General features: G+C 43.5%; 2 protein-coding genes across 2 annotated transcripts in view; both read right to left on the bottom strand.

The window, feature by feature from the left end:
- SMIM9 (small integral membrane protein 9) overlaps window positions 1–14,531 on the bottom strand; it is a 32,396-nt gene that overhangs the window by 14,147 nt on the left and 3,718 nt on the right. Inside the window, exon 2 of the mRNA XM_081848233.1 lies at window positions 935–970. The gene's annotated coding sequence lies outside the window, so the exon portion shown is untranslated. The remainder of the gene's footprint in view (window positions 1–934; window positions 971–14,531) is intronic.
- The window catches only part of F8 (coagulation factor VIII), an 81,112-nt gene continuing 69,806 nt past the window's right edge, over window positions 3,226–14,531 (bottom strand). The window contains exons 21-25 of the mRNA XM_081847847.1: window positions 11,908–12,111; window positions 9,045–9,189; window positions 8,255–8,403; window positions 6,047–6,223; window positions 3,226–4,745 (exon numbers count right to left, since the gene is read on the bottom strand). Coding sequence (XP_081703973.1) covers window positions 4,590–4,745; window positions 6,047–6,223; window positions 8,255–8,403; window positions 9,045–9,189; window positions 11,908–12,111 — 831 coding nt within the window. The 3' untranslated portion in view covers window positions 3,226–4,589. The remainder of the gene's footprint in view (window positions 4,746–6,046; window positions 6,224–8,254; window positions 8,404–9,044; window positions 9,190–11,907; window positions 12,112–14,531) is intronic.

Genomic DNA, 14,531 nt, shown 5'->3' with positions numbered 1-14,531 from the left:
GTTGTTGTACACCGTTCTGATATCTTTATAATATGAATCATAGAATAATATTCTATGCAGGAATATGAAGCTGTCCCATATGGGGATCGAACCTGCAACCTGGTATTATCAGCACCATGCTCTAACCAACTGAGCTATCCAGTCCATAAAAGAACCTGAGCCTCCCATGTGACAGGTGGAAATACTAACCACTATTTTAAAAAATAAATATTTTCTCCTCCCAATCTGGCAAGCTTTAAACACCAGCAAATAATTTCCTTTTAAAGTATTTCTGCACATTTATAGGCCTGTTGCTGTGCGGTATTAGGAAAAACCTGCTCACCCAGAAATCAGAACCGTATCCATTTTTAAAACGATGGTTTGACAGGGCAATGTTCCTTTAATCCAGAGCAGCTCACAGGCAATCAACAATTTCCTTTCCATTGTCTTTCCATTGCCCTTATTTTACTGAGCAGATCATGCTGCAGATATACATCATTTGTCATAGCAGAGGCAGGCACTTCACACCCCATTAATCGCTCAGTGGTGCAGAATGCAATTTGTTCCTCCTGAGACAGGCTTGATTTGAAGCAGTATTTGGCCTTGGAACATTTGGGCATGTCTTGGAACCTGTCCAGTTACATACTTTGGAGGTGTTTTGCAATCTATTGCTTCCCCTCCCCCCTTTTTTAAAAAAGCCCAGCTTGTCACAATACACATATATGAACACACTAAGATGCACACTAATTTTACACTTGTACTGTCACAATCATAGATTCCACGCACAGCTCTTGGGGCTACCAATAGCAGCTTTAAAACCACCTTTAATATGCTATTGATTTTGTAATAAGTGCTGGGCACTAAGCCGACACCTACATTATCAGATATAGCAGAGTCAGCCCTGGTTAAAAGGCACATAAGTAAACCCAAGTTTTTAGGACTATGCTCAACATACCGTGATGCAGATGCCAGTGGAAAAACCCACAACCAGTGTCCAGCCTTGCAGAAGCCCTGCCTGATTTCCACAATATCCACACGGAACTAGACAACCTTTATGACATCACAGCTCTCAACTATATGGGAATACTGGTGCATGACCTTGAAAGGCACTCCTGTATCTTTAACAGCAACATTCCTGGGAAGATGTACAGCACAATCCTATAAATGTCCACTTAGAAACATGGGTATTTTTAGGGGATAGTCCAGAGCACCTGAGCCCTGGGTCTTCTGCAATGGATCTCAAATCTACTGCAGCTTTCTCTCCATAGGAACCAATTCCCAGGGGCCATAGAGGCTTCGTCCCCCACAATAAAATATTTGATGGACACAAAGTTGATGGGCATTCCCATTCAAATAGTATGCATGCACTGTGTCATGTGATCAATTATGTGGGGCGGGGCTTACCTGGGTACCCACAATATTTTATTTAAGTTGGCACCCCTGTTTCCCTCCTTTCTTCTTTACAGAGTTTACTTTGCTTTATAGGGAAGTTAGGCTCAATCTAATAAACAGCGATGGCAAGAGCACAGCCACACCCAGTCTTAATTTCCCACATCCAGGCATGGAAATTAATACACACAACTTTTATTCAAAATTATGTCATGGGCATGTGCCCCCCAAAATCCTTCAGGTATTTTGCAAAGTTTGATGGGTTTGATGGGACTAACTCCCAGGAAAGTGGGAGCAGTTCTGTAGCCTTATTTATTGAGTCACTATATTAATAAAATTGTCTTTCAGCTCTAATGGCTCTCAGAAGCAGCTTACATTAAATACACCCACTAAAACAATTCACAATAAATAAATAGTGTTGGGCTGTGTCTAGGGAACCCTGGGCTCAGCCAGAAAATTCACTACGGGGCCTTGGGTCACTCACTCTTAGCTAACCTATCTCAGTGTTGCTTAATTTACTTGTTGGAAAGCAGAGTCATGTTCTTTAAAAAATGTCATTATCTTTAATTTTGTAGCAGCTAGGATAGCATTGACAAATGATTGGCAGCCTCTGCCCTGTTCCATTATGGAGTGTTGTACAGTCAGCTGTTTCACCAGGTAGCAGCCAAGGCTCCAGCGGGGGCTTTGGCACTCAGAAAACCTAGCTGTTATGGATGCAAAGTATCCCTGTTGCCATAGTCTGCTGTTCCTTCTCATATGCCCAAGGACCACTTGTGTCCTAATGACTGTGGCCCTATTCTCTGCCCTATGATGACCTGTTACGATCTGATTGGCTGGTAACAAGGACAGGGCCTTTTCAGTGCTGGCACCATGGTTGTAAACTCCCTCCTAGGGAAATCTGTCAAGCCACCTTTTACACATGCTGCGAAAACCATCTTATGCTTAAGCCTTATCGCCACTATGCCAGCTCTTAGATTCTCTTTTAAAACTTTTTATGCAGGTGGACTTGATGGTCACATCCACACCATACAGTTATAGAAAAAGAATCATGGGAACTGTGGTTTGCCTCCTCATGGAGCTAGAATTCCCAGCACCCTGAACAAACTACAATTCCCAGGGGGCAAACTACTTTGTGGGAAACCATGTGCTTTAAATGACTGGTGTGTGTGTATATGACCAATGTTGTTCCTTTTCTGACTGCTTTTCTTGCTAGTACAACAAACAACGTTGGACACAGGTCTTTTGAAAGGTGGTGTGCAAATCAAGAAAAAAAATCAAATAATAAATCAAACATGTTTTGCCTCTCCAGTTATTTGAGATCCCAGGAGTTTATAGAAAATAACTACCGTATTTTTTGCACCATAACACTCACTTATTTCCTCCTAGAAAGTAAAGGGAAATGTCTGTGCGTGTTATGGAGCGAATGCCTGCGGGTGGCGGGGGGGGGGGGATCTGCTGCAGTCGTGAGCAGAGGATCCATGGTTCTCCTTCCTTCCCTCCTCCATGGTTACAAAGCATGGATCCACATGGATCCTCAGGATTTTTGCATTGGGCTACTCCAAACTCACTGTCAGATCACATGTCTGTGGCCACAGCATGAACCACAAAAATCATATATCCACCATTTCGTTTCAAATATTTTTTTTCTTGTTTTCCTCCTCTAAAAAATACGTGTGTGTTATGGTCTGGTGCGTGTTATAGAGCGAAAAATACGGTATAAACTGCAGAAGGAGGCCTCCCTCACTAATTAATTATTACCTGCTATTAATGCTGACTGTGCTTGCAGCTAGGACTTTTAATGCTGGGAAAGCTCAGGAATCAGTCAAGGGAGGAAAACAAGAGGAGAAAGTACAGATCTTAACAAGACAAGTGGTCTTTAATCATGAGGTACTGTTCTCTGACTACAGATACGCGCAGGTAGAAATCTGAAAACAGAAAGGCATAAAAATGCTTGACACGCTCACATTTTGTAACAACATCCAAAAGGATCTGAAAGTGTATGTCTTCTCCTGATGGAAAACAATGGTTAAGATTGTGGAATTGGCTCTTATACAGCACAAAGAAGGAAGTGACTTGATAGGTTTATCAACTGTCCACCTTCATGCGATGGATGGTTTGAAACGGAATTAAGCAAATAACTGGAGACACCTGATTGCCCGACCGTGGAAAACCGGATGCTAGACTAGACTGAGCTTTGGTATAATCCAGCAGGGCTCTTCTTCTATTCTTATGTAGCAAATTTTACTTCAGGGGTGGAGAACCTATGGCCCTCCAGATGTTGCTGGACTACAACTCCCATCATTCCTGACCATTAGCTGGGACTGATATGAATTAAAGTATAACAGCATCAGGGGTTGGGCGGGGGTGGGGGGCTATCCCTCTTCTACTGACTATATCTATTTCTGTCTATTTAGGACTCATTCACATTTTATATTTCAATGGGTTTTTATATTTTTCTCATAACACTGATGCTAGAAAATATTTCCTTATTTTACTCACCTTAATTCTATGCATGTGTGGACCAAAATAGGATGCACATAGTTCTGTGGGCCTTACTTCCAAGTAACTGTGATTAGAATTACAGAAGGCAAACCAAATAAGATGGCACTGATTACATGATTGAAATTCATATGTCTGGTTTTTAAAAATTTTGAAAGCAGCCATGGGGCCCCCAGTGAAGGTCGGGCTCATTATGGGACATCTCACTCTCTCAGAATCGCCATTCATTCTAGGTGAGAAGTTGCCACTGGCATCATAAGAAGCTTTCATCATTGGGTGAATAAGAGCTCTTTTTTGAGGGCTGCAGCACTGCAGCATGGAGAACCATCATTTTACCTCCTCCTCGTGTGCCATAGATCCAATCCTGATCTCCCGCCCCACACTCATAAACAACTGCTTTTTTAAACAACAACAACAACAACAACTAGACACATTAATTGCAAACACACAGTTAATATTACCTCTAGTTTAGCCCTAAGAACCACGATGCAGGTACGTATTGCAAGAAACAATATGTTTCCAGTAATCGGTGCAGAAGCATGAGCTTTACAATGATTTTTGTTTCTTATGCTACAAAAACATTATCAAAAATATATGGGTGACAGAAATCACTTTGCTCAAATGTCACTTATATAAACTTGTTCCAGCTGGCACGGCGTGGGTGGCTTGCACAAGGGCTGCTGAAAGTTCGCTGCATTGGCAAAAGTGCAGGTGCATCCAGGCTAGGCCATCTGCTGGGTGTTGCAGCCCAAAAACTCCATCCTCAGTGCAATGTGGTTATTCCAGCGGACAGGGTGTATCCTCAAATATTGAGCAAATAGTGGAGGGTCTAGGAGGTTCACCACTGGGCTGAAATGATCTTGATTTCCCTGGAAAATCTGAAAAGAATGTGGGTGGGATAATTAATTCTTCCTTCAACCTCTAAAGCTGCTTGAAAAAGACAATAAGTTTACAGGGGCTGAGTCAGGCCATTATAGCCACATAGCAGCCTTGGCCTCTTGTGGGACCCATTAGGTAAAGGTAAAGGTAAAGGACCCCTGGATGGTTATGTCCAGTCAAAAGCGACTATGGGGTTGCGGCACACATCTCACTTTTCAGGCTGAGGGAGCCGGCATTTGTCTACAGACAGCTTTCAAGGTCATGCGGCCAGCATGACTAAACCGCTTCTGGCGCAACGGAACATCGTGATGATGATGATGATAATAATAATAATAATAATAAATTATTTATACCCCGCCCATCTGGCTGAGTTTCCCCAGCCACTCTGGGTGGCTCCCAATCAAGTGTTAAAAACAGTACAGCGTTAAATATTAAAAACTTCCCTGAGCTTAAGATGTCTTCTGAATGTCAGGTAGTTGTTTATCTCTTTGACATCTGATGGGAGGGCATTCCGCAGGGCGGGCGCCACTACCAAGAAGGCCCTCTGTCTGGTTCCCTGTAGCCTCACTTCTCACATGAGGGAACTGCCAGAAGGCCCTCGGCGCTGGATCTCAGTGTCCGGGCTGAACGATGGGGGTGGAGACGCTCCTTCAGGTATACAGGACCGAGGCCATTTAGGGCTTTAAAGGTCAGCACCAACACTTTGAATCATGCTTGGAAGCATACTGGGAGCCAATGCAGATCTCTCAGAACTGGTGTTATGTGGTCCTGGCGGCCACTCCCAGAGCGCATGGAAACGGCATCTACCTTCCCACTGCAGCGGTACCTATCTCCTTGCATTGGCATGCTTTCGAACTGCTAGGTTGGCAGGAGCTGGGACAGAGCAACAGGAGCTCACCCCGTTGCGGAGATTCAAACCGCCAGCCTTCCAATCAGCAAGCCCAAGAGGCTCAGTGGTTTAGACCACAGTACCACCCACCCATTAATGACACCTGCCCAGGCTTCTCCTTCTAAAAAACTTTGGATGTCCAGGAGCTACCCACAACGTCTCTGATATATTGTTGGCTTACCCTGGAGAGACGGCCATCTTAATTTTCCACAATGCTTTTTTTTTTTTTTTTTTTTTAAAAAGCATGTTTAGTGTGCCATATAGTTTGAGTTAAACAAGGAAATAAAATTGCCTCCTTGCCACCTACCCACCCAGAAGACATATAACATTCAAGTGAGAAAAACAAGGGAGCCGTCACTGGCTGGAATAAAGAGGCACCAGTGACACCCCAGAAGTGTAGGCCTTATTTACCTTCTCTTTCCCGCCTTGTAGGACAGAGGCCCAGTGCTTGCCATCCAGGCTGCTCGAAAGAGAAAATTCCTTCACGAACATTTTGGTGAAGGCAGACTTTGCACCTTGAGTCATCAGCCCAGTCACCCGCATGGTCTTACGAAAGTTCACCTGAAGCCACTCTGCTGAGCTGTCAACCTGCGGAAAAGAGTGAGGCCTTCAAGTGCCTGTTGTTATGGCTGCCCTGGGACACTTCTTTAAACCTCTCTGGTTTTTCCCATTTTAACTTCAGTGCTCTTCAGCACATTGCCCAACAAAAGATAGCAGGTTCAAAGCGTCTTCAAGAATACAAAATACTGTACAATCTAAGTACAACACATCTTTGTGGGGAAGGAATTCAACAACTTAGGGAGCTGCCACAGAGAAGGCCCACTCCCAGGCCATGAGCCCATGAACCTTTTGAGGGTGGTGGAGCTAACTACAGGCCCCCCTCTGCTGAGTTTAAAACTAAAGAGGATCTGTAGAGAATGAGGCAGTCTTTCAGAAATGGTCACCTAAATTATTTAAACATTAGTGTAAGCACCTAAAATTGGACCCCAAAATTAACTGGCAACCTGTTCAGCTATTTTGAAACAGGGGTCATAGGAGTTCTATAGGAAACTCCAGTCGGTAATCTGGCCACTTAATTTGGATGCTATCTTCGAGGGAAAGACCCACATAGGGTGCATTGCAGTAATCCAATTGGGAAGTAACCAAAGCATGGAATACCATAGCAAATTTGTTTCTGTCCAAAAGGTGTCATAGCTGGCTAAACACATTCCTAGTCACTTGAGCCTCCAGTGACAGTGTTGAATCCAGGAGCACCTCCAAGCTACAGACCTGCCCCTTCCAGGAGAGTGCTGCCCTGTCCAAGGCAGGACATCTCCCTGCCTCGTGGACTCAAGGACTCACAACACCTCTTTCTTTTCAGGGTTCAGCTTCAATCTACTGGCCCACATGGAGTCCATTATTGCCTCCAGGTACTAGTCTAATACCTCAACCACCTCCAGACTCTTTTGGGAGGTAGTGGACGCTTCTTCATTGGAGGTTTTTAAGCAGAGGTTGGCTGGCTACCTGTCATGGATGCTTTAGTTGAGATTCCTGCATTGCAGGGAGTTGGACAAAATGACACTCAGAATCCCTTCCAACTCTATGATTCTCCTGATTCAGATTGAAAAGAAAGGCAGAGCTGGGTGTTATCTACATATTGGTGACACCTCACTCCAAATCTCCTGATGACAGCTCCTAGCAGCTTCATATAAATGTTAAATAGCATGGGAAACATTTTTTTTTTAAAAGCCCTTCACAGCTTGTGGTCGCAGCTTCTGAAGGACCACCTTCTCCCATATGTATATACCCTGAGAGATGGGCAAATATGCCCATTTTGATTTCCATATTTCCAGTCTTCACTTCTCCAAGTTTCCACATCAGTTTATGATTTTTTTAAAAATTGAAATGTCCCCTAGAAATCAGTTTCTCCCAATATATACTTTTGTATGCACTTTGGCTAATGTACACATTTTTGCAAGAAATTTTCCCTATTATATTACATTTTGATATGCCATCATATTTAATTTTAGGCAAACTTTCCTCTAAAATAAGCATTTATGTATGCATTGTTTGGCTGGAGAACTGCATCACAAAATTCGGAAAAATGTGACTTTAGAAGGATAGCTGTTTTTCAGTAAATGTATTGGTTAACAGAGTGTGAATCAGGTAGGTTTTGTTCAAATGCATGCAAATTAAATTCCTCTCCCACCTCTGGTTTCTACAGACACACACACACACACACACACACACACACACACACACACACATTCAGGGACACCTTCCAGGCACTCAAGGAGGGCACAGAGCACAGCTGGGAAGGGAAGGAGCCGGGAGGTGGGATTTAAACAGGACTGCACTGCACATAGTCCACCACAGATAATGCTTCACACCATAATGCTTCATACCATCTCCAACTCAATGCTTTGCAACAGTCAGTTCACCCATTCACCTGCTAATCATACAATGCTGAGTAACAATTTAGAGCAGGAATGAGGAACTTGTGGCCCTCCAGATGTTGTTGGACTACAACTCCCATCATCCCTGACCACTGGCCATGCTGGCTGGAGCTGGTATGACACCAGGAGAGCCACAGGTTCACCAGCTCTGCCTTAGATCCTTCCTGCCCATGCACAAAATTACCTTTGGTCTCCAAGCATTGACTCTCCCATTCAAGTTAAGCCGGGCCAGAAAGGGGGACCAAGTGTAAAGCACATTGCTGATGTAGGAAGAAGCTGAGACCTGCTCATTGGAGATAGCATTGCTTTCCATTCCTAGTGGCATAGAGCAGCCTAGGAGAGAAAAGTGGAGAAACAACATGACCCTCACTTGCCCTCAAGAGCCCTCTCCTTCCCACCCTGCCAAGGGAGGCCCTCAGTTCCTGAAGTGGCCCTGGCATACCTTCAAGTTTGCATATACCGTGATAGATGTAAATGCTCTTTGACCATTTGCCATGCACTGACATGGTTGTAAGAAACCTTATGTTGATTTACAACACTTCTTGTGGGTTAGAAACCAAGTCCTATGATGAATGGTTGAAAGAGCTGGGCATGTTAACCCTGGACAAGAAATAATTAAGGGGAGACATGACTGATGGAGCAGACCTGTTCTCTGATGCTCCAGAGGACAGAAGGAATACCAATGGGTGGAAACAGAAGAGAAACAGATTTCAGGTAAACATTAAGAGAAAGGGAAAGAGTTGTACAACAGTGGAACAGACCACCTCAGGAGGTGGTGAGCTCTCCTTCACTGGAGATATTTAAGCAGAGGTTGGACAGCCATCTCTCAAGGATGCTAGAGTTGCATCTTATATGGCAGATTCTTCAGTAGGCAAGGGGGGGGGGGTTAAATAAAGGACCTCCAAGGTCTCTTCCACCTCTGCAATCCTATGGATTCTATGAATGTGAAGGATGAGAGGGCCTCACTGCCATACTGTTCAGGTCGCATCCGATGAGCTCCATGCGCAATGTGTTGCGGATGCTGAAGTGTGTCGGGTGGAGACGGATATAGCGGGCTACAATGGGAGGGTTAAAGCTGTTGTCTCTCACGCCTGCTGCATCCACGTTCCCAAAGAATATCTGCAGGCAAAGAGAGAAAAACACAGAGGTGGGAATGGAAGTTGTGATCAGGGGCTATGCAAAGCCTGCATGAAATCCACACTGGCACTGAAGGCAAGCTTCCCATATAAAAACAAAGAGAAGTTTTGGGAAGTCATGAAGTCAATAACACACACCCTTTAAAAATATTAATTTAACCGGAATAGCAAGGGAAGGGCCATAGTTCAGCAGCAGAGAACAAGCTTTTCTTACAAAAGGTCCTCAACTTAATATCTGTCATTGCTAAATATGTCTGAGAAAGACCCCAAGAGAGGGGCTGCCAGTCAGTGTAGACAATATTGAGCTAAATGGACTAATGCTCTGACTCAGTGTAAGGCAGCTCTCTATATTTCACCTTTTTACTCTCTATACCTAGTTTTGAGGCATCTTACATAGGTGGTGTGTGCTAAAAAAAAAAAAAAATTCTATGCCAAGATAATCCAAATTCTTTGCTAAGAAAAGTTGAATTCCTTCTAAAAGTATGCCTGTTCAGTACACTTGAATATTTCCCGTTTGGCCCAACTTATTCCAATTTTGCTAGTTGTAGAGAGGGGCAAAAAGCATTTATGTCCTGCTCCTGCTCACAGGTTTCTGAGAGGGTTCACCAGGAATTCCCTGCACATTTAAACATAACCTATCACTACAGTCTTAAGGACTATAAACTTGGTGAGGTGTTTTGCTTTGCGTTTAAGTTAAAGCTGAGGTACTAAGGATGCTGAATCCTTCATAATAATACCACTGATATTTGCACTTGTCTGGTACAAAGTGTGACCTGTGGAGTCTATGAAGCTCTGAGCATGGTCAAAAATACCTGGGTGCATGACAATAACTGCAGTACCTTCTACATGTCTTCTCAGAAGTAAGTTCTGCTCAGCTTAAGAGGGCTTACTCCCAGAAAAGCGACTATGAAATTGCAGTCTAAAATTGTACATTTTTAAACTGCCCAAAGGAGAGTATGCATTAACAAAATAAAGTTAATATTCAATAGCTTTCTGGCATATGACTAGTCCTCACAAGTAAGTTCTGCAACTTCACGTGATTTCTTGAATGTATGAGGCGCCAATCCTAAATCTAAATCCTTTTACTAGGGAGTAAGTCTACTTGACCTCAATGAGACTGACTGCTGAGTAAACATTAGATTGCACCACACATAGTGTGGGATAAGCAGCTTCATTTAATAAACATGCATAAGTCTAATTAATGCATGAATAATACCACAGAGTAAGATGTCCTGCCAGGCTTAACCAATTTTGTAACCGTAGTCTACACGAGAAACTCAGCGTGTGAGGAGGCTAACCTCTAATCTAGGAACTTTCACTACTTTGTAACTAAGCCAAGTTTTACTGCCTGTGCATTTTTTTCTTAATGCTGTTTCGGAAAGCACATGAATCTTGGGAGAGTTTGTAAGTAAACCAATTTTAACTTACCAAACATATGGCCTTTTTCTACAATGAGGAAGAGGGAAACTTTGGAAAGAAACTTTTTTAAGGGGACAATTTTGGAACTCACTTTGAAGGGCATATTTTAAAAGTCTAGCAGCCTTTAATTTCTGCACTTTACTTTGCTGCACATTTTATGACTTTAAATCTCTGCTGGGATTCTCTCACCAAAGAGCACTTGCCCCAAACTTGGGTTTTGGAATCCAGGAACTCTCCTTTCTGTTATACCTATTTTTTCCTTGAACCAATACTACAACTCATTACCCTCAACTCAAAGCTTTGCAAGTCAGCTCATCCATTCTTCTGTTAATTATAAAATATTAAGCAATCAACTAGAACAGGGCTAGTGCATGTGCAGCCCTTCAGATGTTGCTGGACAACAATTCACTTCATCCTTGACCATTGGCCATGCTGGCTGGGAGTTGGAATCTAACACCTGAAGGGCTACCAGGTCCCCTCTCTTATCAATAAGAACCTGTACTAAACTTTAGTAATAATCTGGGAAGGTCATGTACATTCACATCATTCTATGCTTTGCATTGGGTAGAGATTCCCAGGGTCAAAGGGCTTGTATTTTTTTTTACTGATTGTTTGACTTCATGCTTTCTGACAGTGCAATCCTGCATATGTCTATTCAGAAGTAAGACACACTGAATTCAATGAAATTTGCTTCCAAGTAATTGAAGTAAGGATTACAGCATAAGTTCTACTTCTACTTCTATTGTTCCAAAGTCCTAAATGTTAGCAAAGGCACTTAAATAAGGCAGCTGGAGTTCAGAGAGAAAAATCCTGATAACACTTTACTAAGGAAATGGAGTAAAACTGCATATAATTTGAGGAGAAAGGTGAAACAAGTTGTTTTGTCTTTCTTATTTCAGGCATTGTACCTCACAGAGGGACATTCACCTAAACATACAGAAGAGAAATCCCTCAAGACTATACAGCAAATCAGGGCACATGATACCTCAGTAAAGTTCATGCCACTCTGACTGGTTGCTAAGCAGCACAAACACCATCCTTTAGGTAGCTTACACCAAAAATTGAACAAACCTGTGAGCTACATACTGAATAATCTCTGCTATTGCACTTCCAATCCAAAGTGAAAAAATACATGTTTGCTATTGTATGTGCAATGGCAAAGTCTGCATATTGGGGGGGGGGATCAAGGTGAAATTTTGCTTTCCTTTGTGCCTTCTTCCTTTCCACTTTCTTTGCTCTCTGCCTTCTGGTTAGAGGAAGATGAGGGAGAAAAAGCACTCACCATCTTGGAGCTGGTGGCATTGCCTTTATAACACTTCCATTTCTCTCCATCACTACTGTAGAATATCTCAAACTGGGAGATGTAGAGGCTGGAGAACTTCTGCCGGGCTCCTTGTGTCTTTATCCCATGGATGATCTGTTGTCGTAGCAGGTCTACCTGGACAATAGAAAGCAGGAATTCACACCAAGTGAGACAATTGATTTTTGGAAGCTATGAGGGCCAGAGATAGCAGAGGGAGAGGAAGAGAGGTTGCTTCTCAGGGCAAATGATACTGAGCTTGAGAGAGCAAAAGCTTTGCATTCAGAAAGTTCCAGGTTCAATCCTTTACCAATGAAGGCGTGTCCATTAGGGCAAATAAGGCACTACACCACCAACTTCAGTCTCAATTCAATAAAGACTTTCTGATAGATCAGACACAAACAGTGAGGATTGGACATGTAACATCTAATTCCTTAAAAATCAGCACTGGCACACCAGTCCTTACCTGTATTCATTGTATACATACGATTGTGTATCATCTGACCCGTTTACTGCAATTATTAAGTTTGCAGATGACACCACCATAATGGGTTTAATAACAGGTGGAGACGAATCAGCGTATAGAGAGGAGGTCCAAACAATATCTACATGGTGCCTTGGGAACAACTTGCACCTTAATATCAGCAAGACAAAGGAGATGGCATTGGACTTTCAGAGGAAGAGAGGCGAACTAGTCCCGCTGTACACCGGCGAGGGCTGTGTGGAAAGAGTCTCTTCCTTTAAATTCCTAGGAGTTTATCTCAGTGAAGACCTTACTTGGAAAATCAATACAACCCAGGTGGTTAAGAAAGCCCAACAGAGACTCCATCTCCTCAGAGTACTGTGGAAGAATGATGTCAATCAACATTTGATTATCTCTTTCTATCGGTCAATAATAGAAAGCGTTCTTTCATACTGCATCACGGTGTGGTACGCTGGTTTGACATCATCTGATAGGAAGTGCCTACAGAGGGTGGTGAATACAGCACAATATATTATGGGCTGTCCCATGAATCTGCTGGATGAAATAGCGGAAGAACATTGCCTCAGGAGAGTGAGGAAAATTCTCAGGGATGATTCACACCCTGCCTCAGGCAGAAGATATAGAAGCATGATTAGTCGCACCAACAGGGTAAAGAACAGCTTCTATCCGTGGGCTGTTAGGCTGCTGAATGAAAAGATAACAACAACGCAACTGACTTTCGGGTTTGGTGTGTGTGTGTGTCAGTAAACAAGGGGAATGAAGACTAAAAGAGCTGAGTGCGGGGTGCTCGTGTAATCTCACTGTATTCAAGTTGTACAAGTGACAATAAAGTATTTCAATTTTCAATTCCTCCTACACCTACCTTCTTAGTTATGACTACCCAGTGGGTGGCCCTGCCCATCTGCTTCCTTCTCAGTCTCAGTGTTGCCCCTTGTAAAACTCAAGAGGGCAAACATTAGAATTATCTGGCTCTACTGTCATTGGCTCAAGCACTGCCTAATGTTGGTCTTCCTGCTTTCTTCCCCACCAGCCCGAGAGAGCACCAGCCACCACTGTCCTTGGTATCTTCGGATAGGGCTAGGAAAGATCCATGTTCAGGAAGAGAAGGCTGCCACTAATGTATATGTATATGTATATGTATATGTATATGTATATGTATATGTATATGTATATGTATATGTATATGTATATGTATATTGTGTGTGTGTGTGTGTACTGCCTCTCCTTTTAAGGGGCACAGGGCAGCAAATTTCTGGGATTAAAAAAAATCTATCTATCTATCTATCTATCTATCTATCTATCTATCTATCCACACACACACACACACACACACACACCTCTAAAAACAAACTGCTTCACCCTGCCTATCCACAGGCAGCTCTTGTTCCTGTGGAGACATGAAGGGCTCACTGGTCACTACCTCATGACTGCTCATAGCCCATGGTTGTTCGTTCCTAGCCAGCGCATTGGGACTGGAAGGGCAGGAGGCAGGTTGACCCACAGTAGCTGGACCTAGAAAGCCAATGACAGGCAGAACCAACTAATACTAGTTCTGTCCTTCTCCTCCTCCTCCCTACTGAGACTGAGGCAGAGGCAGTGCCCTATTTGCCGTAATGTACCTGCCTCCACTGCCAGCCACGATAAGGGAAGGAGGCGCAGCAGGCCTCCCTCCTGAGGCAATTGTGGCAAGGGCAGAAGAGCTGCTTCTTTACACTTGCCCTCTCCAGGCATTTAGACTTACAGTTTCAGGTGCAGGGGGCAAGTCACGCTGAGCATACAGAGCAAAAGGTCTGAAGGGAGAGAGGGAGGCTTCACATCTATATAGGCTCCATGCGATCTGGAACCCTGAGCAACTGGGGTATCAGTTTTCTTGGAAGCTTTGGCATGCAAAGGCTACATCCAGGCTTTTGCTCTGAAAGTGCCAATGCCAGAGGGAAGGCTTGGAGGGCATCCCCAGTCTCTTCACTCACGCATTCTCCAGAAATTTAAGTATAAAAACCTTACTCTGTTGAAGAGCTGTCTTTGAGTGAGTAGAATGCATAAAGATGGATAAGCTCACTAAGTGCACTCTCTCCCCGCTGCTGCTGCCGCCACCACCATCACTATCCCCCTTCCACAGTTA

The sequence above is a fragment of the Podarcis erhardii genome, assembly GCF_964252035.2.
Source record: "Podarcis erhardii genome assembly, chromosome: Z".
Classification (NCBI taxonomy): domain Eukaryota; kingdom Metazoa; phylum Chordata; class Lepidosauria; order Squamata; family Lacertidae; genus Podarcis; species Podarcis erhardii.
Note: the sequence above shows the minus strand (reverse complement) of the source record. Positions and strands in the feature narration are given on the sequence as shown.